The sequence below is a fragment of the Mobula hypostoma genome, chromosome 2 (genome assembly GCF_963921235.1).
Source record: "Mobula hypostoma chromosome 2, sMobHyp1.1, whole genome shotgun sequence".
NCBI classification, from domain to species: Eukaryota; Metazoa; Chordata; class Chondrichthyes; order Myliobatiformes; family Myliobatidae; genus Mobula; species Mobula hypostoma.
In genome coordinates, this window is record NC_086098.1 from 196,146,583 (window position 1) to 196,174,394 (window position 27,812).

The following is a 27,812-nucleotide window of genomic DNA, read 5'->3' on the forward strand; positions in this document are numbered from 1 at the left end:
ACTTTAGGTAGGAGCTAATTCTTTCAGTGCGTATCAGAAATGGCCACTCCTGTCAGCCACCCATTTGTGCCTTTGGCTCAGTTTTGCTCCTTCTCTGACTATATTTTGGCCTAATGGGCATGTCCAACAGCCTTGCAATTAGCAATAAAGCATAATCTGATCCTAAGCATCTGGTCTCACCCTATCAGGGATATTAGATTTGTTTCGCTCTGCCCACCTCCAACTACTCCCCCACCCCCAACCATCTAAACTATCTTCTCTCTCTCTATCCCAGTTCAGATAAACATGAAATGTAAACTCTGTTTCACTTTCCACAGATGCTGGCTGGTGTGTTGAGCATTTCCAGAATCCTCTGTTTTTATTTTGGACTTTAGCAGAGATGTACCTACTGTGTCATGGTGCACATGGTAGTGTAGCATTACATACATGTTACTATGATAGAAAACGCTGTCACAGGTTCTTAACAATCATGCGCTCAGATTAAAAAGCCCCAACTTCTGTAGCCCAGAGGCGCTTCCCAATTTTTACAGCCTGTACTTGAGGCCGGGCTACAGGACTCGGCAACAGAGGAAGAGGATCAGAGGAAAACGGGAAGGGAATAGCCGAAAGAGCAGAAACCGGAAACATTGAAGAAGGTACATGTTCAACATTTGTCAGCATGGGGGCCACACAACCTGAGGGATTCACCTTCCTGAACTGTTCAAGATGGATACAGCTAAGCACTGACTCCTTGTGATGACTCTGGTCTGTAGGAGGAAAGATGCCTGCAAGGACTTCAGCTCTGAAATGAGATAAAGAGGTCAGTGCGGGATGGTGAGGATAGCCTGCACTCCAGTGCTGATGGCCTGACTCGACTGTCACAACTTCCCTCTGCGATGCGTACGTGTTTAAGTGCGAAACCAGGCGAGTCTTCAAATGGTCAGAATGGTCCAATCCCTCAGTCACGCTAAGATATCTGGCAACTTCAGACAAGCACTCCCGAAATCCCAGGATCCGATAATCGGTGGCAAATGCTGGAGCTTCAAAATAACCTGTTAGTACAAAGTCAAACAATTAGAACCTGTGCAATAAAGCCCCTTGTAAAAAAAAACAAACACACCAAAGTAAAATACAGGATCCATTAAAACTGAAAATTTAAATGCAAAACTCTATCTATTCTCCAACACTTGCTCAACAGCAGAAGAGTTAAAACGTCAGGGTTCCCCCCACCCCTTACCTTTTAACTCTTCTCACCTAGCTATATAAACTTTCCCTGGGTCCCTTCCTCCTGTGATCCAATCTTCTCTCCTATCAGATTCCTTCTCCAGCCCTTGACCTTTCCCACAGACCTAGCTTCACCTATCACCTTCCAGACAGCCTCCTTCCCCTCTCCCCTCCGCCTCCCTCTTTTTTATACTGGCATCTTCCCCCTTCCCTCTCAGTACTGAAGAAGTGTCTCAGGCCAAAACTTTGATTATCCATTCATTTTGATAGATGCTGCCTGCCCTGCTGAGTTCCTCCAGCATTTCATGTGGAGAAACATTTCATGTTTACGTTGACAGATAGCTGTACTACAGTCAATCTCAGTGCCTCAAGTTACAGAGTAGTGAAATCACTTCACCGTGCACCTTGGCTGCTGTGGTTCATAGTTGAGAAAGCCAGGCTTAGCTGTTGCCATCACTAGCTACCAAATAGCCACAGATGCTCACGACCAAGAGGAGTAATGAACTGGAGAGTGGCAGGTATCGTCGCACTGCACCTAAATGCCTTTCTAGGGTAGTTTTGTATCTGTGTGAGGACTCTCTATCATGAATTGACAGCAGTCAAACTCTGAAAACTGCCCTATGATTGATTACCATGGAAATCATATAGATAGTCTGCATAATTTTCTGTGTAATATGAACAACCATGAAAAGGAAACAGATCTCAGAATCAGAATCAGAATCAGGTTTTACGTCAGTCGTGTGTCGTGAAACGTGTTAACTTAGCGGCAGCAGTACAATGGAATAAGTGATAATATCAGGAAAATAAATAAATTACAGTAAGTATATACAGTATATGCATATTAAATAGTTATATTAAAAATCGTGCAAAAACAGAAATCAGGTGGTGGGAGGAAGAAGCTGTTCCTGAATTGCTGAGTGTGTGCTTTCAGGTTTCTGTACCTCCTCCCTGACAGTAACAATGAGAAGAGGGCTTGTTCTGGGTGATGAGGATCATTAATAATGAATATCACCTTTCTGAGACACTGCTCCTTGAAGATGTTTTGGATACTATGGAGACTAGTACCCAAGATGGAGCTAATTTTACAACTTTAAAATTGCAGTAACACCCCACCCACCATACCAGACAGAGATGCAGCCTGTCAGTTTTCAAGTGTCTTAGATGACATACCAAATCTCCTCTAACTCCTAATGAAATATAGCCACTGTCTTCCCTTCTTCATAGCTACATTGATATGTTGGGACCAGGTTAGATCCTCAGAGATCTTGACACCCAGGAACTTGAAACTGCTCACTCTCTCCACTTCTGATCCATGAGGATTGGTTTGTGTTCCCTTGTCCTACCCTTTCCGAAGCTCACAATCCACTCTTTGGTCTTACTGACGTTGAGTGCAGGGTTGTTACTGCGAGACCACTCAACTGGCTGGTATATCTCACTCCTGTACGCCTTCTTGTCTCCATCAGAGATTCTGCCAACAATGGTTGTATCAACAACAAATTTATAGATGGTATTTGAGCTATGCCTAGCCACACAGTCATAGATATAGAGAGAGAGTACAGCAGAGAGCTAAGCACACACCCCTGAGGTGCACCAGTGTTGATCGTCAGCGGGGAGGTGTCATTAATACCATTCAGCACAGATTATGGTCTTCCGGTTAGGAATTTGAGGTTTCATAGCTTATCAATCAAGACTTTAGGAATGATAGTATTAAATGATGAACTATAGTCAATGAACAGCATTCTGACATTGGTGTTTGTATTGTCCAGGTATTCTAAGGATGTGAGAAGAGCACTGACATGGCATCTGCGATTGAACTATTGTGGTGATAGACAAATTGCAGTGGGTCCAGGTCCTTACTGAACCAGGATTTGATTCTGCCCATGACCAACCTCTCGAAGCATTTCATCACCGTCGATGTGAGTGCAATTGGACAATAGCCATTAAGGAAGATCACACTACTTTTCTTGGGCACTGGTTTAACTGCTGTCCTTTCGAAGCAGGTGGGAACTTCCAACTGTAACAATAAGAGGTTGAAAATGTCCTTGAATACATCCGCTAGTTGATGGGCACAAGTTTTCAGGGCTTTACCAGGTACTCAGTCGGTGCCTGCTGCCTTGCGAGAGTTCACCCACTTGAAAGACAGCCTGGCATCAGCCTCTGAGACAGAGATCACAGGGTCACAGGGTCACAGGGTGCAGCAGGGATCTACACAGCTGTAGTTACTGTATATTCTCCCTTTCAAAGCGGGCATAGAAGGTGTTGAGCTCGTCTGGTAGTGAAGCATCACTGCCATTCATGCTATTGGGTTTCACTTTGTAGGAAGTAATGTCCTGCAAACCCTACCAGAGTTGTCGTGCATCCGATGTCACTTCCAGCCTCTCTCACAACTGTTTCCTCACTCTTGAAATAGCCCTCCGCAAATCATATCTGGTTTCCTAGTACAGGCCTGCATCCCCAGATGTAAATGCCACAGATCTGATACTAAGAGGAGAAATTAGCACACAGTAAAACTGTTAGGGAGAAAGTATCAAACGATAAACTGTGAGAAGTCTGGTCTTCACCAGAATGGTAGGTAAGGGAATAATCATAATCAGAATCCAGTTTATTTTCACTGTCTTATAGGATGTGAAATGTATTGTTATAAAGCAGCAGTGCAGTGCAAAGACATAAAATTATTATAAATTATAAAATTAAAAAATGGTGCTGGAACCTAGTGGAGGGATAGACACTGGGTTAATGTGATCAACTTTTAACAGTCTCACGTATCAGATCCATTTCCCATACTTCTGCTTTCACTACCCTTCCTCCAAACAGAGCAAGGACAAAGTTCCCCAGCTCTCACCTTCCACCCGACTGGAATGCACAGGAGGCCAGTTGGCTGCAAACTGTAAACCAGGCTGTGGAACAGCTTTGAAGATGATCATTTCTGTAACCTTCCGGGCTATTCCAGCAGCGGGCACATCTTGCCCTCTCCTCCCCTTTCAACATTTTACGTGGACTATTCCCTTTGCAGCACTCTGGCTCAGTCTTCCATCCCCATACACCGACCGCTTCTTACGGCACTGTCCCTCGCAAGCACAGATGCTGCAAAATTCTCCCTTCACCTCAGCATCCAGGGACCTAAACTGCCTTTCCATGTGACACAGCCATTCATTTGCACTTCCTCCAGTCTGGTGTACCACACTCTGTGTTTATAATGTGACCCTATACTGTGACCTGGCCTTCCGGCTGCAGTTGTGACACTGAACTGCCTATTGCCTGCCGCAGTCGTGTGATGGCCAGCACAACGCTTCGCAGTCCCAGCTGTTTAAGAACAAGGTTCAATCTCCACCATTGAGAGGGACCAATATTCTCGATGACAGGCTTGTTAGAACTGCTGGGGAAGGTTTAAACTAATTTGGCAGGGGGTTTGAAACAGGAGTGAAGGGACTCAGGATAGGACAAATGGTAAAAAAGCAAAGATAGTGTGCAGTCAGACTATCAAGAAAGGCAGGAAAAAACTGCAGCCAGCAGGGTAAATATCAGTGCATTAGGGATGCAGAATCGAAAAGGGTAGCAAATACAGTACCCAAACTGTTATATCTCAATGCACGGAGTATAAGAAATAAGGTGGATGATCTTGTTGCACTATTACTGATTGTCGGGTATGATGTTGTGCCCATCACTGAATAGCGAGTGAAGGAGGGTTGTAGTTGGGAGCTGAATGTCCAATGTTACACATTGTATCGGAGGGATAGGAAGGTATGCAGAGGGGGTAGCATGGCTCTACTGGTAAAGAATGGCATCAAAACAGTAGAAAGATGTGACATAGGATCGGAAGATGTCGAATCCTTGTGGGTTGAGTTAAGAAACTGCAAGGGAAAAAAGGCCCTGATGGCAGTTATATACAGGCCTCACAACAGTAGCTGGGATGTGGACCACAAATTACAACGGAAAATAGAAAAGGCGTGTCAAAAGGGCAATGTTATGATAGTCATGGGAGATTTTAGCATGCAGGTCAATTGGAAAAATCAGGTTGGTTATGGATCTCCAGAGAGTGACATTGTTGAATGCCTACAAGATGACTTTTTAGAGCAGTTTGTCGTTGAGTCTGCTAGGGGATCAGTTACACTGGATTGGGTGTTATGTAATAAACTGGAGACATTTAGGGAGCTTAAGGTAAAAGAACCCTTAGGAGACAGTGATCATATGACTGAGTTCATCATGACATCTGATAGGTAGAAAATAACATCCGACTTAGCAGTATTTCAGTGGAGTAAAGAAAATTACAGGGTATGAGAAAGGAGTTGGCCAAAATTATTTGGAAGGAACTGCTGGCAGGGATGAGAGCAGAGCAGCAATTTCTGGGGAAAATGAGGAAGGTGCAGGATAGATGTACAGTATTCCAAAAATGAAGAACTACTCAAATGGCAAAACAGTACAACTGTGGCTGATGAGGGAAGTCAAAGCTAGTGTAAAAAGCAAAAGAGAAGGCATACAACAAATCAAAAATTAGTGGGAAGGATTGGGAAGCTTTTAAAAACCTAGAGAGTAACTAAATGAATCATTAGGAGGGAAAAGATGAAATAGGAAAACAAGCTAACAAACAATATCAATGTGGATAGTAAAAGCTTTTTCAAGTATGTAAAAAAATAAAAGAGCTGAGAATGGGTATAGGACCACTAGAAAATGAGGCCAGAGAAATAACAATGGGGAGACAAGGAGATGGCAGATAAACTAAAGAGTATTCTGCATCAGTCTTCACTGTGGAAGACACTAGACTGTGCCACATGTTAGAGGGTGTGAGGGAAGAGAAGTAACTGCAGTTACTATTATGAGGGAGAAAGTACTCAAAAGCTGTAAGACCTAAGGGTACATAAGTCACCCGGACCAGATGAACTGCACCCTAGGGTTTCGAAAGAGGTAGCGGTAGAGATTGCGGAGGCAATAGTAATCTTTCAAAAATCATTGGTCTCTGGCATGGTGCCAGAGGACTGGAAAATTGCAAATGCCACTTCACTCTTTAAGAAAGGAGAAAGGCAGCAGAAAGGAAATTACAGACCTCAGTGATTGGGAAGATGTTGGAATCAAGTGTTAAAGGATAAGGTTATGGAGAACTTGGTGACATAGAACATGATAGGACAAAGTCAGCATGGTTTCCTTTAGGGAGAATCTTGCCTGATGAACCTGTTGGAATTCTTTGAGGAGATTACAAGTAGAATAGATAAAGGGGATGCAGTGGATGTTGTATATTTGGACTTTCAGTAGGCCTTTGACAAGGTGCTACACATGAGGTTGCTTACCTAGTTAAGAGCCCATGGTATTACAGGAAAGTTACTGGCATGATTAGAACATTGGCTGATTGTTAGGAGGCAGCAAGTGGGAATAAAAGTATTCTTTTCTGGTTGTCTGCCAGTGACTAGTGGTTTGTTCCACAAGGGCTTGTGTTGGGACTGCTTCTTTATATGCTGTATATCAATGGTTTAGAATGCAAAATAGATGGTTTTTTGGCAAGTTTGCAAATGATACAAAGATTGCTGGAGAGGCACGTACGTAGTGTTGAGGAAACAAGCAGGCTGCAGGACTTAGACAGATTAGGAGAATGGGAAAGAAAGTGGCAAACAAAATACAATGTTGGAAAGTGCATGGTCATGCACTTTGGTAGAAGAAATAAATGTGCAGACTATTTTCCAAACAGTGAGAAAATCCAAAAATCTGAGATGCAAAGGGACTTGGGAGTCCTTGTGCAGAACACCCTACTGGTTAACTTGCAGGTTGAGTTGATGGTGAGGAAGGCAAATGCAATATTAGCATTCACTTCAAGAGGTCTAGAACACAAGAGCAGGGATGTGATACTGAGGCTTTATAAGGCACTCGTGAGGCCTCACCTTGAGTATTGTGAACAGTTTTGAGCTCCTCAGCTGAGAAAAGTTGAGCTGGCTTTGGAAAGGGTTCAAAGGAGGTTCACAAGAATGATTCTGGAAATTAAAGTGGTTTCATACGAGAAACATTTAATGGCTCTGGGTCTGTACTCACTGGATTTTAGAAGGATGAGGGGGGATCTCATTGATACTTTCAAATGTTGAAAGGCCTAGACTGAGTATATGTGGAAAGGATGTTTCCCATGGTGGGACAGTCTAGGACAAGAGGGCACAGCCTCAGGATAGAGAGATGCCCATTTAAATAGAGACGCAGAGAAATTTCTTTTGCCAGAGGGTGGTGAATTTGTGGAATTTGGTACCACAGGAGGCAGCTATGGAGGCCAGCTCATACAGTGTATTTAAGGAAGATTGATAAGTTCTTGATTGGACATGGCATCAGAGGTTACGGGGAGAAGGCAAGGGTGTGCGCTAAGGAGGGGTACAAAGGAGCAGCCGTGATTGAATGGCGGAGCAGACTCAATGGGCCAAATGGTCTAATTCTGCTCCTATGGGCTTATTGTCTGTAAGGAGTTTCTACATCTGACCTGAAACCAGGTGGGTTTGCTCCAGGTGCTCCCACATTGCAAAGCCTTAAGTTGAGGGTTAGTGAGTTGTGGATACGCTACCACCAGAAGCGTGATGAAACTTGCGGGCTGCTCAGCTCAACACAGTAGATTCTGGTTAATTGGGACACATCAGGACCAGTACATTGGCCCAATTAGGCATTTGCCCTAATTAGCCAAATTTTCATGGAAATAGTTAAAAAGATATTAAAAAAAAGTCAGACGAAGTTTAACTGAATTACAAATTATGTACTTAAATGAAAAACAGAACAAATTAGAACACGATGAATGCTACTACAGTACTGTAGAACTGTGTATTAGTTCCTAATAGTTATTGATGAAGGAATTCATCCAATATACATTGATGTGTATAGGGTGCCCAGGGTGGGGTAGCACCTTTGGTGAAGGGGCTTGTCCATTCTGGGGTACCTTTGGTCCCCACTGGATGTTCTGCTCTCACCTGTGGTTCTAAGTAGCTGTTTATATGCGCCTTTTGCCACACCCCAGTACAGTGCTTCGACAGGCAGGCAAAATCAGGTATTGGCAGGCCTCATACCCAGCGAAATAGGGATATGCTGGTACTAGCATGTGAAGTCAGCCCCAGTGGACTGGGCAGATGAGATCAACATCTTCAATCTTCAAAAGGCCTTTGACAAGGTGCCACACATGAGGCTGTTAACAAGTTAAGAGCCCATGGTATTACAGGAAAAATACTAGCATAGATAAAGCCATGGCTGATTGGCAGAAGGCAAAGAGGGGGAATAAAGAAAGCCTTGTCTGGTTGGCTGCCAGTGACTGGTGACATTTCACAGAAGTCTGTGTTGGGACTGTTTCTTTTTACACTATACGTCAATGACTTGGATGATGGAATTGATGGTTTTGTTGCAAAGCCTGAGGATGATACGAGGACAGGTGGAGGGGCAGGTGGCTTTGAGGATGTAGAGAGGCTGCAGAAGGACTTAGACAGATTAGGAAAATGGGCAAAGAAGAAGCAGATGGAAAACAGTGTTGGGAAGTGTATGGTCATGCACTTCGGTAGAAGAAATAAAAGGATAGACCATTTTCTAAATGGAGAGAGAACTTAAAAATCTAAAATGCAAAGGGACTTGGGCGTCCTTGTGCAGGATTCCCTAAAGGTTAATTTGCAGGTTGAGTCTGTGGTGAGGAAGGCAAATGTGATGTTAGCAAATGTGATGTTAGCATTCATCTCAAGAGGACGTGAATATAAAAGAAAGGATGTAATTTTGAAGCTTCAAAAAGCACTGTTCGGCCTCACTTAAGAGTATTGTGAGCAATTTTGGGCCCCTTATCTAAGATAGGATGTGCTGCCACTGGAGAGGGTTCAAAGAAGATTCACAAAAATTATTCCAGGATTGAACACCTTGTCATATGAGGAGCATTTGATGGCTCTGGGCCGCTATTCACTAGAATTCAGAAGAATGAGGGGTGACCTAATTGAAACTTACCAAATGGTGAAAGGTCTTGATAGAGTGGATGTGGAGAGGATGTTTCCTACAGTCAGTGAGTGAGGACTAGAGGACACAGCCTCAGAATAAAGGAGCATCCTTTCGTACAGAGATGAGGAATTTCTTTAGCCAGAGAGTGGTGAATCTGAGGAATTCATTGCCACAGGCAGCTTGGAGGCCACATCTTTATGAATATTTAAGGCAGAGGTTGATAGATTCTTGATTGGTCAAGCATAAAGGGATATGAGAAGGCAGGAGATTGCGGCTGAGAGCAAAAATGAACCAATCATGATGAAATGGCGGAGCAGACTCTATGGGCCAAATGGTCTAATTCTGCTCCTATATCTTATGGTCTTATTACAGTCTTAACAATGAGATCCAATGGTCAAGAAGGCAGTTCTGCAATGCTTCTTGGAGAGCAAAGGGCATGATAAGGTACAGAAGAAGTCATGGTTATCCATTGCAACCAAGGAAGATCCCAGTTTGTGACTATTCTCATACCACTGAACCCTGACTTCTGAGGTCAATAGAGTGGAACTGTTGCAATGCAATGGCTTTTGCACTTTAAAAACTCTCCCACACGTTTCACTGATATCATCAGATATGATGGAAAACCAACGTGCTGCTGTGTTGTCTTGATTGAGTGTAGATGAAGAAGATTGGCACAGACAACCCAGTGCAGATAATGGACTGCCTTCTTAAAATGCTTTTGACGACTGCATCCTCCAAATCTTAATTTTCATTGTAACACCCAAAATGATTGTCGATACTGTTGTGTATGTACAAACGTGTAATATTTCAGTAATATTTGGGTAATATGGTAAATATATTATTTGATTAAGCATTCTTGGTTGCTTGCATAAATCATTAGAGCTTACATGTAAAAGTACACAAATGGCATATGTCATTATGCCACCACCTCATATGTGCGCACCTCGCTTAAAGTACAAACCAAGAGTATGCGCTTGTCCTGGTCTTTCTGAGCTTTTCCTTCAATTTGTTTTATTTTTTAGTTAAATAAACATAACAGTGACGATGAATAAGTTTAAAACAAACCGAGGTGACTACCTACCTGTTGAAGCACAGTGAGACATTCAAGTTTAAAAAACACATTTGTTTCTTCACAAGTGGACAAGAAAGATGGCAGAGTAAAAAAAAAAGCAGAAAACAAACGAATTCATGGGTTCATAGACAGTGAGTACCAGGTGATAATAATCATAAATATAAGAAAAAGAGCAGAAGTGGCTGGCTACATCAGAAAGATAAACATGTTCAGGTGCACAAAAGAAAACTTGATAATGTGTATTAAGTGAATTGAGCAGAATTTTGAAGCAAATGAAACAGCCAATGTAAAGTAAGTGCCAGTTTTGCTGAATACATTGGGTGGAAAAGCATACAGTTTGTTTAGAAGCTTACCTGCTCCAAGCAAACCAGCCAAGATGAGCTTTCCCAGTATCATGAAAGTAATGCAGGAACACTTAGAACCAAAACCATTGTTGACTGCAGAACACTTTAGGTTTCATAAGTGGAATCAGAAGGAAGGGGAGTCCAGTTCAGCTTATGTGGCTGAATTGAAGAGACTATCAGAGCATTGTCAGTTTAGTAATGGGCTTAAAGATGCACTGAGAGATTAGATAATTTGTGGAATTTTAACAAGAAAACATTCAAAAATGGCTTCTCACCCAGATTTAAAAGACGCACAACTCACATTTAAAATAGCAGTTGAAATTGCTGTATCAATGGAAATAGCAGTCAGAGACGCAATTGAATGAAAATGAGCGGGAACAAAATTGCAAAGTCTAAACAGAGACCTGGCCAAACAAATTGTGTTACTGTTGTGGCAGGGGCTCACATACACCAGAACAATGCAGGTTGAAAGGCTACTTTATCACAGATGGTAGAACTTACAGAAAATGTAAAAAAGTAATGCATACAAAGAGCATATTGGAAAGATAAAAATAAATGGACTACACATGGAAGAGATAAAGATAAAAAGTCCAGTTGCAGCTTCAAAAAGAACACTAATTTACATGCTGTTGATGAAAAATTTGATTGTGATGAGAATGACAGAGGATCGCGTAGCCTTGAGAATTACAAGAGACAAGCAATATGGCTTACACCAGAAGTGAACAGTAAATTAATCAAATGGATTGGACACTGGCCCAGCTGTGTCAGTCATTCCATGAAATGAGATTAAACAGCATTTTAAAGAAACTGAACTGAAGCTTGCAGATACCCAACTAAGAACTTATACTGGAGAAAAGATAACACCTGTGGGAATGACATTCCTAACAGTGAAATGGAGCAACCAACAAGCCACGTTGGGCTTGTATGTGGTAAAAAGAGGAGGACCAGCAATGTGAGGGTGTGATTTACTGAGGCAACTACAACTTGATTGGAGATCCATCCACAATTTGCATGCCACATCCTTTGCAATAGAGTCAACTGAAAGCAACTTAAGAAATGCACTGGGTGATGCCACAGCTGTACTCGAGGATGGCACTGGAAAACTCAAACATACCAAGCGTAAAATAGTGTTCATTGAAAATGCCACACCAAAGTTTTACAAAGCCCGTCTGGTTCCTTATACCATCAAGCCAGCAAGCTAGATTGCATGGAGGCTGAAGGAATTCTTTCCAAGGTTGTGTGGAGCCCATGGACAACATCAGCAGTCCCAGTGGCTAAGAAAAATGAGTCTGTCAGGATCTGTGGTGATTTTAGGGTCACCATCAACCTAGTATTGAAAGTAGATCAATACCCGAGGCCCAGGATGATGGTTATCTCTCTGAAGAGAAACACTTTCGCAAAGTGGACCTAACGGAGTCTACGTACTGACGGAAATGGAAGAAGAGTCCAAAGTGTGTCTCATCATAAACACTCACAAGGGGCTTTATTGCTATAATGAGCATATATTGGAGGAGGATCTGCACCTGCACTCTGACAGAAAGCTATGGATCAGGTGCTGCAAGGCGTGTTATCTGGACAACATCATTGTTACCCATGGGGATGACAAGGAACATCTCCAAAACCTCAAGACAATGTAAAAAAGATTACAAGATTATAGGCTGAGCATGACATATTTCATTATGCCACCATGTTTTATGTGCACACCTCACTTAAAGTAAAAACGAAAAGCACACGTTTGTCCTCGTCTCCCTGTGTTTTTCCTTCAATTCATTTTATGTTTTGGAGTTACAAAAGATAACAAATACCTTCAAATTCTTCATAGTTCCTAACTTGTGGAAGCAGGTAAATCACTTAATTTTCACTCCTGACCACTTTTGACATCTCCAAGCCTGAATGCTTGAAACTGCAGTGAGCAAAACAATTCTAAGTGGTCTTACTGCTTATTCCTCGCCAACTATCAGTTACAGAAATCACTGATTTTTGAACACTAATACACACAACTTATTATTAAAAACTGTCTGCTCTAAGTACAGTATGGTGTCTAATGGCTATACATGTTCACTCGACTGCTGATAGACAGAAACTGTTTGGCAACAGTCACCTGTTCCAATTAAGCTGCAGAGTATCCCAAATAAATGAAGGGAATCCCATATATTTTCTTGATTAGTTTTTGTTCTTTATGCGCTGTCCCAAATAAGCAGCTGTCCCGATTAACTGATGGACCAATTAACCAGAATCCACTGTACTTGCTGATTTGATTTGACACAAAACAATGGATTTCACTTTATGTTTCAATGTATATGTGACAAATAAAGCTAATTGCTTTAGTTCCTCATCCCATTCCTTATGGTCTTATAATCTGTGACTTGCTGCATTGTCACGGTGGGGCCAATACAAACTTGAGAAACAGTGCTGTACTTTTTATCCGGGCGTGTTGTAGCCTTCTAGACTCTACAATTTAAGGTAATTTGATTTATCAGTCTGTACCTGTCATTCATCTATAATATTCAGTAATCTTGATTTTTTTTTGGCGTTTTGTCTCTCTCTGGGAGTGAAGGGGAAAATCTGTAGACATAATTTATAGAGATTCAAAAAGGCGCACAGAGGAGGTTGGTGCATAAATTAAAAGTCTGTGGTATTGCAAACTAGCTGTCTTGCAAAAAAAAGAGATTTGGTATTCAGACCAAAGGGAGATAACTTTGAAGTGCTCCTCACAACTACATTAATAACCTGAAGGAAGGAACAGTCTGTTAAGTTTCCACACTTGCCCATGATATGAAAATGAGTAGATGGGCATAAAGTCATTGAGTTGTGGAGCATCTCAGCACAGGCTCTTCAGCTATGGTCCATGCGATTCTTTGATTTGCACCTGGGCCATAGCCCTCCATACCCCTCCCATCTCTGTACTTATTCAAACCCATTTTAAATGGTTCCACTTCTTCCACTGGCAGCTCATTTCACACTCTCACCACCCTTTGAGCGAAGAGATTTCCCCTCAGGTTCCCCTTAAACACTTCACCTTTCATCCTTAACCCAAAACCTCCAGTTCTGATGTCACCCAACCTCAGTGGAAAAAGCCTGTTTGCCTTTACTCTATGTATGACCTCATGATTTTGTACACCTCTATCAAACCTCCCTTCATTCTCCTACACTCCAGGGAATAAAGTCCTAACTTATTTAATCCTTCCCTGTACTCATGTCATGTCCTCAAGTCACAGCTACATAACATGTAAATTTTCTCTGTACTCTTTTAATCTTATTCATACCTTTTCGATTGGTAGGAAATCAGCACTGCAAATAATACTCCAAATTTGGCCTTGCTAATGTCTTACACAACTTCAACATAACATCCCAATTCCTGTACTCAATACTCTGATTTATGAAGGCCTATATACCAAAAACTCTCTTAACAGCCCCATCTAAGTGTGATACTACTGTCAAGGGATTATGGATGTGTGCTCCTAGATCTCTTTGTTCTACCACACTTCTCAGCGCAAGTCCCACCCTAGTTTGTCCTCCCAAAGTGCAACACCTCACACTTACCTGTATCAAATTCCATCTGTCATTATCCAACCTACTTTCCAGCTGGTCCAGATCATGCTTCAAGTTTTGATAGCCTTCCTCGCACTCCACTGTGCCCCCAGTTTTGGTGTCATCCACAAAACTGTTGATCCACTTTACCACATTATCATTCAAATCATTAACATAGATGACAAACAGCAAAAGACGCAGCACCAATCCCGGCAGTACACCACTAGTCACAAGCCTCCAATCAAACATGCATACATTCATTCTACTTTCAATTTCTGGCTTCTCCTGCTAAGCCAATGTTGAATCCAATTTGATACTTCTTCCTGAATATCAAGTGACTGAACCTTCTAGACCAGCCTCCCATATGGCGTTTGTGTCAAAGGACTTACTATAATCCATGTAAACAATATCCATTGCCTTTCCTTCATCAACTTTTGTGGTAATCTCCTTAAAAAGCTCCAAAAGATTGCTTAGACATGACCTACCACACTCAAAGCCATGTTGACTATACAATTAGGCCCTATGTATCCCAATGCTTATATATACTTTCTCTTAGTATACATTCCAATTACTTACCCACTACTGATGCCAGGCTTACCAATCTAAAACTTCCCATCTTATTCTTGCAACACACATCAAAGTTGCCAGTGAACACAGCAAGCCAGGCAGCATCTCTAGGCAGAGGTACAGTCGACGTTTTGGGCCGAGACCCTTTGTCAGGACTAACTGAAAGAAGAGCTAGTAAGAGATTTGTAAGCGGGAGGCGGAGATCCAAAATGATAGGAGAAGACAGGAGGGGGAGGGATGGAGCCAAGAGCTGGACAGTTGATTGACAAAATGGATATGAGAGGATCATGGGACAGGAGACCTAGGGAGAAAGAAAGGGGAGGGGGGAAGCCCAGAGGGTGGGCAAGGGGTATAGTGAGAGGGACAGAGGGAGAAAAAGTATATATATAAAATAAATAACGGATGGGGTACGAAGGGGAGGAGGGGCACTAACAGAAGTTAGAGAAGTCAATGTTCATGCCATCAGGTTGGAGGCTACCCAGGCGGAATATAAGGTGTTATTCCTCCAACCTGAGCGTAGCTTCATCCTGACAGTAGAGGAGGCCATGGATAGACATATCAGAATGGGAATCGGACGTGGAATTAAAATGTGTGTCCACCTCATGTTTGCCATCTTATTCTTGATCTTTCCTGAACAATTAACTAACATTAACTCTGGTTAGGCCACACTTGGAGTACTGTGTCCAGTTCTGGTCACCTCACTATAGGAAGGATGTGGAAGCATTGGAAAGGGTACAGAGGAGATTTACCAGGATACTGCCTGGTTTAGAGAGTATGGATTACGATCAGAGATTAAGGGAGCTAGGGCTTTACTCTTTGGAGAGAAGGAGGATGAGAGGAGACATGATAGAGGTGTACAAGATAATAAGAGGAATAGATAGAGTGGATAGCCAGCGCCTCTTCCCCAGGGCACCACTGCTCAATACAAGAGGACATGGCTTTAAGGTAAGGGGTGGGAATTTCAAGGGGGATATTAGAGGAAGGTTTTTTACTCATAGAGAGTGGTTGGTGCGTGGAATGCACTGCCTGAGTCAGTGGTGGAGGCAGATACATTCGTGAAGTTTAAGAGACTACTAGACAGGTATATAGAGGAATTTAAGGTGGGGGGGTTATATGGGAGGCAGGGTTTGATGGTCGGCACAACATTGTGGGCCGAAGGGCTTGGAATGTGCTGTGCTGTACTGTTCTATGTTCTATGTTCTATTAGCTATCATCCAGTCTTCTGGCACTTCATCTGTGGCTAAGGACACTTTAAATATGTCTGCCAGTGCCCCTGCAATTTCTGGGCCTCCCACAAAGTCCAAGGGAACACCTTATCAGGCTCTGAGGCTTCGTGTGTACACTAATTTGTCTCAAGACAGCAAGCATTTCCTTTTCTATAATCCGGAAATGGTCCATAACCTCACTACTGTTTTGCCTCAGTTTTATAGAGTCTGGATCCATCTCCCGAGTAAACGCAGAGGCAAAAATTCAATTTAAGATCTTCCTTTCTCTTTCAGCTCCATAGTCATAGTCATAGTCATACTTTACTGATCCCGGGGGAAATTGGTTTTCGTTACAGTTGCACCATAAATAATTAAATAGTAATAAAACCATAAATAATTAAGTAGTAATATGTATATTATGCCAGGAAATGTCCAGGACCAGCCTATTGGCTCAGGGTGTCTGACCCTCCAAGAGAGGAGTTGTAAAGTTTGATGGCCACAAGCAGGTTAGACTTGATGACCACACTGATCTTCAAATGGACTAATTTTGACCCTCTCTATCCTCTTGCTCTTAGTATATCTGTTGAAGCTGTTGGGATTCTCCTTTACCTTGTCTGCCGAAGCCACATAATGCTTTCCATTAGTCCTCTTGATTTCCCTTTTAAGTACTCTCCTGCATTCCCTATATAAGTCAAGTACCTCATTTGTTCCTTGCTGTCTATATCTGTTATGCACCTCATTCTTCTTTTTAAGCAGAGCATCAATATCCCTCAAAAACCAAGGTTCCCTAAACCTGTTAGCTCTACTTTTTATTCTAACAGGCACATACAAACTTTGTGCTCTCAATATTTCATTTTTGAAGTTCCCCCACTCACCAAGCTTTCTTTTGCTAGAAAACAACCAATTTTAATCTCACTTTGCCAGATCCTGTCTGACGCCATCAAAATTGGTCTTTCTCCAATTTAGAGCCTCAAACTGAGGACCAGTCCAATCCTTCTCCATAATTATCTTGAAACTAATGGAATAATGATTACTAGATCCAAAGTGTTTTCCTACACACACGTCTGTCACCTGCCCTATCTTGATCCCTAAAAGGAGATCCAGTATTGCAACTGTCTGCTATCTCTCTACAATTTGTTTTTCTAAATTCCTTAAGTACATAAGAAGTTAAATGGTTTTTTGGCCTTCTTTACAAAGAGGCTGTAGTTTTAAAATAGGAAGATTTTATTAGACTTCTGCAGCATGTCGTTGAAGCCTCGCCTGGAATATGGTCTACAGTTTTGTTCCTCATAGCCAAGTATGTAGTAATATTGGAGGCAGTACAAAACAGATTCACTTGGCTAATTCCTGGGATGAGAGGATTGTCTGGGATGAAGACAGAATAAAATATTTAGTATTCCTTAGAGTTTAGATGAATGAGTTTATCCAAGCAAATAAAATCCTAAGGGGCTTAGATGCTGGGGTGTTTTCGCTAGTGGAAGGAGACATAACAACAATTAGTCTGATCATTTAAACTTAAGTTACACAGAAATGTCTTTGGACTGAAGATGGCAAATCTCTGGATGTCTCTGTCCTAGTGGGTGATGGAAGTATTGAAAGTGAAGGTGAATAAATATTGAATAGATAGAGGAATAGAGGGGCACGGATGAATGGCACAGAAGAGGTGAGCATACATCAACCAAGATCATATTAGGGAGCTTAAAGGGTCTGGTGGCCTATTCCAGCTCCTTTCTTGGGTGTTCTTGTACTTTACATTTCACAGCTCCCATAAACATTTGTCTAGCTTTGTGTATCTATATTCTCAGCTTCTAACGGCTCCCAATCATTCATTGACCAGATAACCCCATAGTCATCTTGGTTTTGCCCTAAATAGCACTCTCCCCCATCCCCCAGAGATTCACAAGCTTCTCTTGTCTCCTTCTCTACTCTGACAAAGGGTCTTTGACCTGAAACATTGACACTGTTTCTCTTCCCACAGATGCAGCTTGACCTGCTGAGCATTTCCAGCATTTTCTGTCTTTTAGATTTACAGTATCTGCAGATTTTATTTTGATTTTCAACTCTTAACTGCCTTTTGAAATGAGTAAGGGGGCAATCACCCTTAACTATATCACTATATCAAAGGCTATAGTCAACTTGGATGCACCTTTGTCCACTTTCATTCAGTCTGTGGAATGTCAAACCAGGGAAAACACTCAATCTGCTACATGCAAATATTAAGGACACATATTATGTATCTGGTGTACCTTCAGCCCTTGTATAAGCCTCTCTGGTCCAGCCGCAACCCACGATCAAGAAATCTGTTAGGAAATGGTCACAGGAGGCCAATGAGGCCCTGCAAATCTGCTTTGAAGGGACTGACTGAGATATGCTTTGGAGAGGACACTGCTGGACAGACGGACTGCATTACAGGGTACATCAACTTCTGTGTGGCTAATACTGTTCCAACTAGGACTGTGCTCTCTTTCCCAAACAATAAACCTTGGGTCACTAAAGACATCAAAGCCATACTGAACAGGAAGAAGAGGACATTCAGAGATGGAGGTAGTGAGGAGATGAGGCTGGTTCAAAGGGTACTGAGGGAGAAGATTGCCCAGGGCAAGGACTGCTACAGGAGGAAGCTGGATTGGAAACTACAGCAGAACAACACAAAGAATGTGTGGAGTGGTATGAAAACTATCACAGGGTACAAAAAGACCAGAGACCAGGTGATTGAAGGGGACCACGAAAGGGCCAATGAGTTAAACGTGTTTTTCAATAAGTTTGATGAGGAGGCTTCTGTTTACTCCTCTACCACCCATCCAACCCCCAGCTCCTCTCATCTCACCCCTCACCCTCCATCTCTCTCCAAGGACACCGGAGAGCCAATGACCACAGACACATAGACTGTCACTGCTGAACAGGTAAGGAGAGAACTCAGTGGACTTCACCCAGACAGGCTGTGGACCCAGATGGCATCAGCTCAAGAGTACTCAAGGTGTGTGATACTGAGCTGGGTGCAGTCTTTCAATACACCTTTAATCTGGCTCTGTGCCTGGAGAGGGTCCTGGTACAGTACTGTGGAAAACATTCTGCTTCATTCCAGTACCCATGTTCCACCATACCCAGTGCCACTGACCTCACATGTTATGAAATCATTGGAAAGACTGGTCCTGCCACTCCTCCAGATCCTCGTAAATCCATCACTGGACCCCCTGCAGTTTGCTTACCAACCACATATTGGAGTCGAAGACACCACTATCTTCCTGCTTCAATGGGCTTACACCCACCTGGATGAGTCAGGCAGCACTGTGAGGATCATGCTCTTTGATTTCTACAATGTTTTTAACACCATACAATTTGCTTTATGAGGGAGTAAGCTCACAACAATGTAGGTGGATGCTCCACTAGTGTCCTGGATTACTGACTGCCTGTCCAAACAGCTACAATATGTGAGATAGATTGCAGAGCTGTGTATTAGATACCGTGGTTAGCAGCACAGGAGCAATTCAGGGGACTGTCCTGTCCCCTTTCCTGTTCACCGTCTACACCTCGGACTTCAGATACAGCTCAGAGTCCTGCCACCTGCAGAAGTTTTCATACAATTCGACAGCTGTGGGCTGTATCAGCCGGGGTCAAGAGGCTGAACACAGAAGGGTGGTGGACAACCTTGTTGAGTGCTGTGCGCTGAGTCACCTGCAGCTCAATGTAACCAAGACAAAGGAGTTGGTGGTGGACTTCAGGAAGGTGAAATACACCCTGCATTCCCATCTCCATCAAGGGAACAGATGTGGAAATAGTCCAGGACTGCAAATACCTGGGAGCTCACCTAGACAATAAACTGGACTGGTCTAAAAATACAGAGGCTCTGTACAAGAAGGAACAGAGCTGACTGTACTTCCTGAGGAGGCTCCTGTCATTCAATGTCTGCAGTACTATGCTGCAGGTATCCTACCACTCAGTGGTGGCCAGCATTTGGTTCTACGTTGTAGTCTGCTTGGGCTGCAGGGTGAGAGCAGCTGATGCCAAGAAGATCGATAAGCTCGTCAGGAAGACTGGTTCTGTTCTGGGGGTGGAACTGGAGTCCCTGGTGGTTGTGTCTGAGAGGAGGATCCTGCAGAAGCTATGGAGCATTGTGGACAATCCCCCTCACCCACTCCATGACATACTGGACAAACAGAGGAGCACCTTTAGTAACAGACTCATTCCAGCGAGGTACACCACTGAACGCCACTGGAGATCCTTTCTCCCTGTGGCTGTAAGACTCTATAGAGCCTTCTCCTTAAGTATATATGGTTTCATTGCACATCTGTATTTTGTCCTATTACTTCTTAATGCAAATTTTGCAGTCTTTTCATATCTCAATGCTTACATTTTGTATTTTAAAGTATAGATTACTGACTGAGCAACCTTACAACAATAATTTCCTTTGGGATAAATAAAGTTTTATCTTATCTTATCTTAATCAGAAATAGCTAATGGCAGCTGTGTTAACTACACTCATGTCCTGTATAAATGAAAATATTATCTGGCTGGCACAGCAGGTGGATCGGGTGTGGGGATATGACAAATCAGAAACAGTGAAGCTGTAATCAAATTCAGAGAGTGCCAGCTATACCCGGCATTGAATGCTTTTGTTGTTGGAATCTGATCCGAGTTCTCATTCCAATGAGAAAGTCAACTGGCACCAGTACAGATATCCGCCCATTGGGAATCAATAGATATAAAAACCTCAGGATCAACAGATACATCTCTAAGCATGCATTCCCAGCTTTTCACGTCTCATAATATTTTTATCTGTAAGCTCCTGTAAAAGTGTGGAAGTTTTACTCCATAAGACTACCCACCATGAAATGTATGTGCTTCTCATGGAAATTTAGTAACAAAGAAGCTATTCATTCTTAATGCCCAGTCAGTGTTAACTCTTCAACTATCTAATCCAATCATATTTCCCTGCCCTTCCCCCATGTCCTTCTCCATTACAATCTGTTCAAATACTCATCCAATTCCCTTTTAAGTCATTTCAGAATCAATCAACCTCGAGAAAGCACTCTACTGCCACTCTACGTACTGACAATGCTTTTAAATGTATTCTTCATTTTTAATGATATCCTTAATTATTGTTATTGAGTTGAGAACCAGTGTACATTTTCTGTGTTTCATAATTCTGAGAAGAACTATTCAACCTCATTTTATTATTATCTGCTCCATCACTGCCCAGATGTTTCCAGCTTTTATCCACAATCACACCTTCAGGTACAGTAAGTCACATTACTCCGACATATCTGCCTGTACACCCTTCCCAGTGGTAGACTGTGCTCTGTGCTTTGATTACATACTTAACTTTTTCTTTGACACATTTAAAGGTTTTATATATATATAATGGTTCTAATGATTTAGCATTTATCTAATCTCTTTCAGGACATCCGAGTGGAATTCGAAAGATCCGAAAGGAATTATGCATTTCTGAAATGTAGGAAACGCATCAGTTAACATTCCATATAGCAGACTCCCACAGACAGTAATATGATAATGGCCAGATGAACAGCTTCAGTATTACGGTCAGAGGAGAACGGCCAATACACTTAATAGTTCTTCCAAACATCTTCGGGCAATTTGACTGAGACAAAAGGGACAAAAATGTCTAAATATAGTATCCATCCAAGGAGGAAAATACAGTACTCCATCTGTGGACATCAAAAAATGCATTTAAAGAAACATTTGACTCCAAATCAATTTGAAGTTTTCTGTTGTCCCAGGTCTGAGATAAGCAATGAGAGGCAAGGCTGTCGAGAGCACCACCCTCACCTGACCAACATACACCAAGACATCGCTTGGCTGGCAATGAGAGGCGCTTCCCAGTCAGAGGTTTCCTCTACGCAGGACACATCACCCCCAGTGTAAGCTGTCCTTGGTATGGACATGGAGGGGAAGAAACGGTCACCCACCTCTTTGCAGATTGTAGATTTGTTAAGAGGTTGTGAAGATTCATATAGGGGTCTGTGTCCCATTTCATCCCCAGCAGCGGTTTGACAGATGACTCTGATCTACTAAGACTGCTCCCAAGAACACACACCAAGGCAGACAGCAAATGCTGCTGGAAGATCATCAAATCAGTGAAGGACACCCCTTAGTTTGAAACTTGGTCCTCCAGCACGGTGAGATGTTTGTGAGGGAATGCTGCCGACAGGCTCAGTCCAGGCTACAGATGTGCATACTGGGGAATGCACTGAGGTTTGCTGCAGCCAATGCTAAGCCTCTGTGGGGAAGGACCACAGCACAGTGACCGTCCGCTACCACACATGGAAGGGCCCGAGTTGGATGTGCCCCTCCAATAATCAAAGGGTCTATCACTTCAAGGAGCTACCTGAGTGGCAATGGTGCTATGTTTACACCTTTTTTTCTTTAAAGTTTACATTACTGAATGTACAAACTATGAATTTAAAAGTTTTTTTGCAGTTTTTCCCTTTTTTATAAGACCATAAGACATAGGAGAAGAGCTCATTGAGCATTGTTCTGCCATTTCATCATGGCCGATCCATTTTCCCCTCCCAGTCCCATTCCCCTGCCTTCTCCCCATTATCTTTCACACCATAACTAATCAAGAACCTATCAAACTCCCAATGACCTGGCCTGCACAGCCGCTGTGGCAATGAGTTCCGCAGATTCATCACCCTCTGGCTAAAGAAATTCCTCCTCATCTGCATTCTAAATGACGTGCTTCTATTCAGAGGCTGAATACTCTGGCCCTAGACTCTTCCACCATAAGAAACATCCTCTCCTCATCCACTCGATCTAGATCTTTCAATGTTCAATAGGTTTCAGTGAGATGCCCCTCATTCTTCCAAATTCCAGAACCATCAAACATTTCCGGAATCATTCTTGTGAACCTCTTCTGAACCCGCTCCAATGTCAGCATGTCCTTTCTTAGTTAAGGGACCCAAAAATGCTCACAAGACTCCAAGTGAGGCCTCACCAGTGCCTTATAAAGCTTCAGCATTACACCCTTACTTTTATATCTAGTCTTCTTGAAATGACTGCTAGCATTTCACTTACCTTCCTCACCACCAACTCAACTTGCAAGTTGACCTTTAGCGAATCCTGCACAAAGACTCCCAAGTTCCTTTGCACCTTGGATTTTTTTAATTTTCTCCCCATTTAGAAAATAGTCTACACTTTTGTCCTTTCTACCAAAATGCATGGCCATACACTTCCCAACACTGCATTCCATCTGCAACTTCTTTGCCCATTCTCCTAATCTAAGTCCTTCTGCAGCCTCCCTGATTCCTCAATCCAATCTGCCCCTCCACCTATCTTTACATCACCCACAAATTTGGCCACAAGACCATCTATTCCATCATCCAAATCATTGACATATAACATAAAAAAGCAGCCCCAAGAAGAACACCACTAGTCACTGGCAGCCAACTAGAAAAGACTCCTTTTATTCCAACCCTTTGCCTCCTGCCAATCAGCTAATTCTCTATCCATGCTAGTGTATTTACTGTAATACCATGGGCACTTATCTTGTTTTGCAGCCTCAAGTACTGCCCCCTGTCAAAGGCCTTCTAAAAATCCAGGTACCCAACATCCACCAATCCTCCTTTATCTCCCCTACTTGTTATTACTTCAAAGAATTCCAACAGATTTGTCATGCAAGTTTTTCCCTTAAGGAGACCATGTTGACTTTGGCCTCCAAGTACCTCGAAACAACATCCTTCATGCCACTGCCTGTAAGGAGTTAATGCCTATACGTTGTCCCATGACCACATAGGTTTTCTCTGGGTTCTCCAGTTTCCTCCCACAGTCCAAAGACATACTGGCTGGTAGGTTAATTGGTCATTGTAAATTGTCCCAAGATTAGGCTAGGATTAAATCAGGCGATTGCTGGGTGGCGTGGATTGAAAAGCCGGAAGGGCCTATACCGCACTGTATCTCAATAAATATTTAAAAATAAATAAATAAATTGAAATTCACTATCAACTGCAACATACTCCCAACCACTAAGATCAGGTTAACTAGCCTATATTTTCCTTTCTTCTGTCTTCCCCCCACCCCCCACTAATTCTTGATGAGTGGAGTGACATTTATCATTTTTCAGTCCTCCGGAACCATGCCAGAATCTAGTGATTCTTGAAAGATCATTATAAATGCCTCCAAAATCTGTTCAGCTACCTCTTTCAGAACCTTGGGGTGTAGTCCAACTGGTCCAAGAAACTTATCTACTTTCAACTGTGACGAGAATATACATAGATTAAGATGTTAGCTGTCCTGTGCTGGCACCAGTGGGATCAGCAGTTGGTCTGCCACCTGTCTTCAGGAGAGAGAGAGATAAGGAAAACAATGGAGCAGCATTTGGAGATGTTAATGAAGGGACAGGAGAGTTTAACGGAAGGAGAGCTGTCAAGATCGGCTCCCCCTTTGAACCCTGAACTGTTTGAAGTGATGGACAGGCGATACCCCAGCAGGGGGATAAAAAGGGACAGGTTTGCTAAGGCAGGACACACACGACACCCCGAGGTAACGGGACCCTGGAAGCGGTGCGTCTCCCACAAGTCGGTGGGAAATTTTGGAAGGCTGGTTGCGGGACCAAGCCATAGACGCACAGGGTGGAAAGGCTCGATCAGCGGGAACCTGGTGTGTGTCCGCCCTTGCCTGGGTGCCAGGTTCACCGCAGAGAAAACCATCGTATCTGGAAACGGAGGGGTCACGGTCGGTGACCTCAGATGACATCACAAAGGGCTCGCCTGAAAGCTGACTGCGAAGAATGTCGAAGGTCTGTGTGGAAGCCGTTTGAATATTCATTCATTTTGCTCTCTCTCTCCTTCCCCCACACTGTCCATCTCCAACGGCAGCGATTACTGCGAACTGAACTGAACTAAATTGAACTGAACTTTGCGTCACTTTGAAACTGGTCATTTACCCCTAGACAACGATAGAGCTTGATTGATCCTGTTATCTTAATTCTGTGTACATGTGTGTTTATCATTGCTGAACTGTTGCATTTTTTATTCTTTTGATTAGAGTACTGTGTTGCTTGTTTCTTTAATAAAACTTTCTTAGTTCTAGTAATCCAGACTCCAACTGAGTGATCCAATTCTGCTGGTTTGGCAACCCAGTTACGGGGTACGTAACACAACCCTTTCAATTTCCCAAGCATCTTCTCCCTTGTAATAGCAGATGCACTTACTTCTGCCTCCTGACACTCTTATACTTCTGGAATACTGTTAGTGTCATCCACAGTGAAGATGCAACACTGTTCATCTGCCATTTCTTTGTCCCCCATTACTGTCCAGTGTCATTTTCCAGAGGTCCGACATCTACTCTCACCTCTCTTTTACTATTAATATATCTGAAAAAACTTTTGGTATCCTCTTTGATATTATTGGCTAGCTTACTTTCATATTTCATTATTTCCGTCCTTGTGGCTTTTTGGTTGCCTTCTGTTTGCTTTTAAAAGCTTACTAATCCTCTCACTTCCCACTAATTTTTGCTCTATTTTATGCCCTCCATTTTGTTTTTATGTTGTCTTTGACTTCCCTTGCCAGTTACAGTTGTGTCACCCTGCCTTTAGGATACTTCTTCTTTGAGACGGATGTATCCTGCACCTTCTGAATTGCTCCCAGAACCTCCCAGCACTGCTGCTCTGCCATTATGCTTCCAATCTACTTTAGCCAGCTCCTCACTCGTGCCTCAATTCCCTTAACTCCACTATAATACTGACACATCTGACTTTAGCTTCTCCCTCTCAAATTGCAGGCTGTATTATATCATATTAGGATCACTACCTCCTAAAGGTTCCTTTACCTTAAGCTCCCTAATCAAATCCAGTTCATTAAACAACACCCAATCCAGAATTGCCTTTCCCCTACTGTGCTCAACCATAAGCTGCTCCAAAAAGCCATCTCATAGGCATTCTACAAGTTCTCTCTCTTGGGATCCAGCACCAACCTGACTTTCCCAATCTACCTACATATCAAAATCCTCCACGACTATTGTAATATTGCCCTTTTGACTTGCCTTTTCTTCTCCGGTCATAATTTGTAGTTCACATGCTGGCTGCTGTTCGGAACCTGCATATAACTCTCATCAGGGTCTTTTTACCATTGCAGCTTCTTAACTCTCATTGTTGTATATGTACCTTGATAATACACTTACTTTCAACTTTGAACAAGGTTTCGACATCTTCTGATCCCATGTCAGCTCTTTCTAAGGACTTGATTTCATTTTTTACCAACTGAGCCACACCAACCCCTCTGCCTACCTGCCTGTCCTTTTGATACAATGTGTATCCTTGGATATTAAGCTTCCAGCTATAATCTTTTTCAGCCACGACTGTGACGCCCACAACATCATACCTGCCGACTTCTAACTACGCTACAAGATCGTCTACTTAATCCCGTATGCTGCGTACATTTAAATGTAAAACCTTTCCTATATTTGTCACCCTTTTTGAGCTTGCCCTCATGTTACACTGCGACTCATTCCACTGACTGCAATTTTGCCCTTTATCACCTTCCCGACAATCTCACGACACACTGCGACTACCTTTATAATAACTGCCCAATCCTCAGCTCTATCACTCCGCTTCCCATCCTCTAGCCAAATTAACCCTCCCCAACAGCTCTCGCAAATCTACCCACAAGGGTATTGCATCCCCCGCTCCCCACGGTTCAGGTGCAACCCGCCCCTTTTGTACAGTCCTGAAGGCGATCCCAATGATCCAGAAATCTGAAACCCTTGCCCCCGGCACCAGTTCTTCAGCCACGCATTCATCTGCCAAATCACCTTATTTTTACCCTCACTGGCGCGTGGCACAAGCAGCAACATTAGAGGTTCCGCTTTTCAGCTTTCTACCTAACTCCCCAAATTCTGTCTTCAGGTTTTCCTCGCTGTTCTTTCCTATGGCATTGGCTGCTCTCCCTCCCCCTTTACAATGCAGCGGAGCCATCCGAAACGTCCCAGACACTACGCCGCAGCAAAGCCTCGCAGATTCCTCCCACCTTCGCTCTTTGGCAGCCGCGCTTTTAAACAAAAATAGCGCGCAGTGGGGTGGAAGAGTTGCAGCATTTGCTCAGAGATTTGATACCTGGCATCTGAGCTTTTGTTCATCGAGCCGCCTCTATTAGTTACTGCTCGTCCACTATTCAAAGAACTCGGCATCATACTCACCTCTTCCGCTGCTCGTGTGGAGAATTTTCAAATGATCGACTGTCATTTGCAGTATTTCCGCTTTTTCTAGTTTAGTTGATCCCTATAAAACGAGGGAACTATTAGACGAAGAATGGACCACTCAACCCTATTTTCCTCAAACTATTTAAAATCTGGTGCAATACACCCAAAATACCAGTATTCTAGTCCCCCCTCCACCCCCATCACACATTTGCTCGCACAGTGCATCTCCCCTACTCGAACTGCATGGGAAGCTTCAATCCTACTTGTTTCTCGTAGGCACTGGGAACCAGTCGGCGAAGTTCTGACAGACTGTTGTTAATGCGATCTCTTCGACGTTTCTCGACTATCTGCAATTAAACAAAAGGCCAGTTTTATAATCATCACAGCTCCGCTAAGGTGGGAATGAAACAAAAAATTAGGGCAGAGTGATTTGCAGGCATGTTGTAAACCTACTCCGCGTCTCTTCTTTCGTGCCTGGTTCTGGGAGCAAGCTGCCAGTTTCCCGGGATTGGATTCCTTCTTGTTCCTATTTAAAATAAGATTTGCATAGACATTTCCTTAGCTTGTTTAATTGTGTTGCATTTTAATTGATTTCCGCTAGTAATCGTGGAGAATTTCTCTAAATATAAACTAGGGTCATAATTCTGGAGAATTAACGAGTAAAGAAATAATTTACCCGTTTTCATCTTCAATGTCTAATTCACTGTCCGAGGAGCTGAAGTCAACAGATCTCTTCATTATTAATTATCTCGCTGTCGCCGAATACCCCTCCACTCTGAGCGTCGCGTAGGGTGCAGTGAGCTCCCGCTTTCCCAC

At 42.9% G+C, this 27,812-nt stretch overlaps 1 protein-coding gene across 2 annotated transcripts; it reads right to left on the reverse strand.

Annotated features, from left to right (window-relative positions):
• Positions 1–27,812, reverse strand: LOC134342780 (hairy/enhancer-of-split related with YRPW motif protein 1-like). 2 transcript variants are annotated; one of them, XM_063041346.1, is made up of 6 exons: positions 27,673–27,812; positions 27,450–27,522; positions 27,260–27,343; positions 26,994–27,075; positions 884–1,031; positions 1–781 (listed from the first exon to the last, which is right to left on the reverse strand). In XM_063041346.1, exons 1-6 carry the CDS (start codon positions 27,732–27,734, stop codon positions 481–483), a joined length of 750 nt encoding a protein of 249 aa, XP_062897416.1. In that variant the 5' UTR covers positions 27,735–27,812; the 3' UTR covers positions 1–480. The 2 variants fall into 2 exon arrangements, with proteins under 2 accessions (XP_062897416.1, XP_062897415.1); XM_063041345.1 differs by having other exon boundaries at positions 1–1,031.

What these genes read in the sequence shown, in the direction of transcription:
- LOC134342780 (XM_063041345.1), bottom strand. Translation starts at nt 27,734, where the DNA reads ATGAAGAGATCTGTTGACTTCAGCTCCTCGGACAGTGAATTAGACATT. An exon ending in CACGAAAGAAGAGACGCGGA is followed by an intron (nt 27,344 to 27,449) that starts GTAGGTTTACAA and finishes GTTTAATTGCAG; the next exon opens with ATAGTCGAGAAACGTCGAAG. An exon ending in CCACACGAGCAGCGGAAGAG is followed by an intron (nt 1,032 to 26,993) that starts GTGAGTATGATG and finishes TTGTACTAACAG; the next exon opens with GTTATTTTGAAGCTCCAGCA.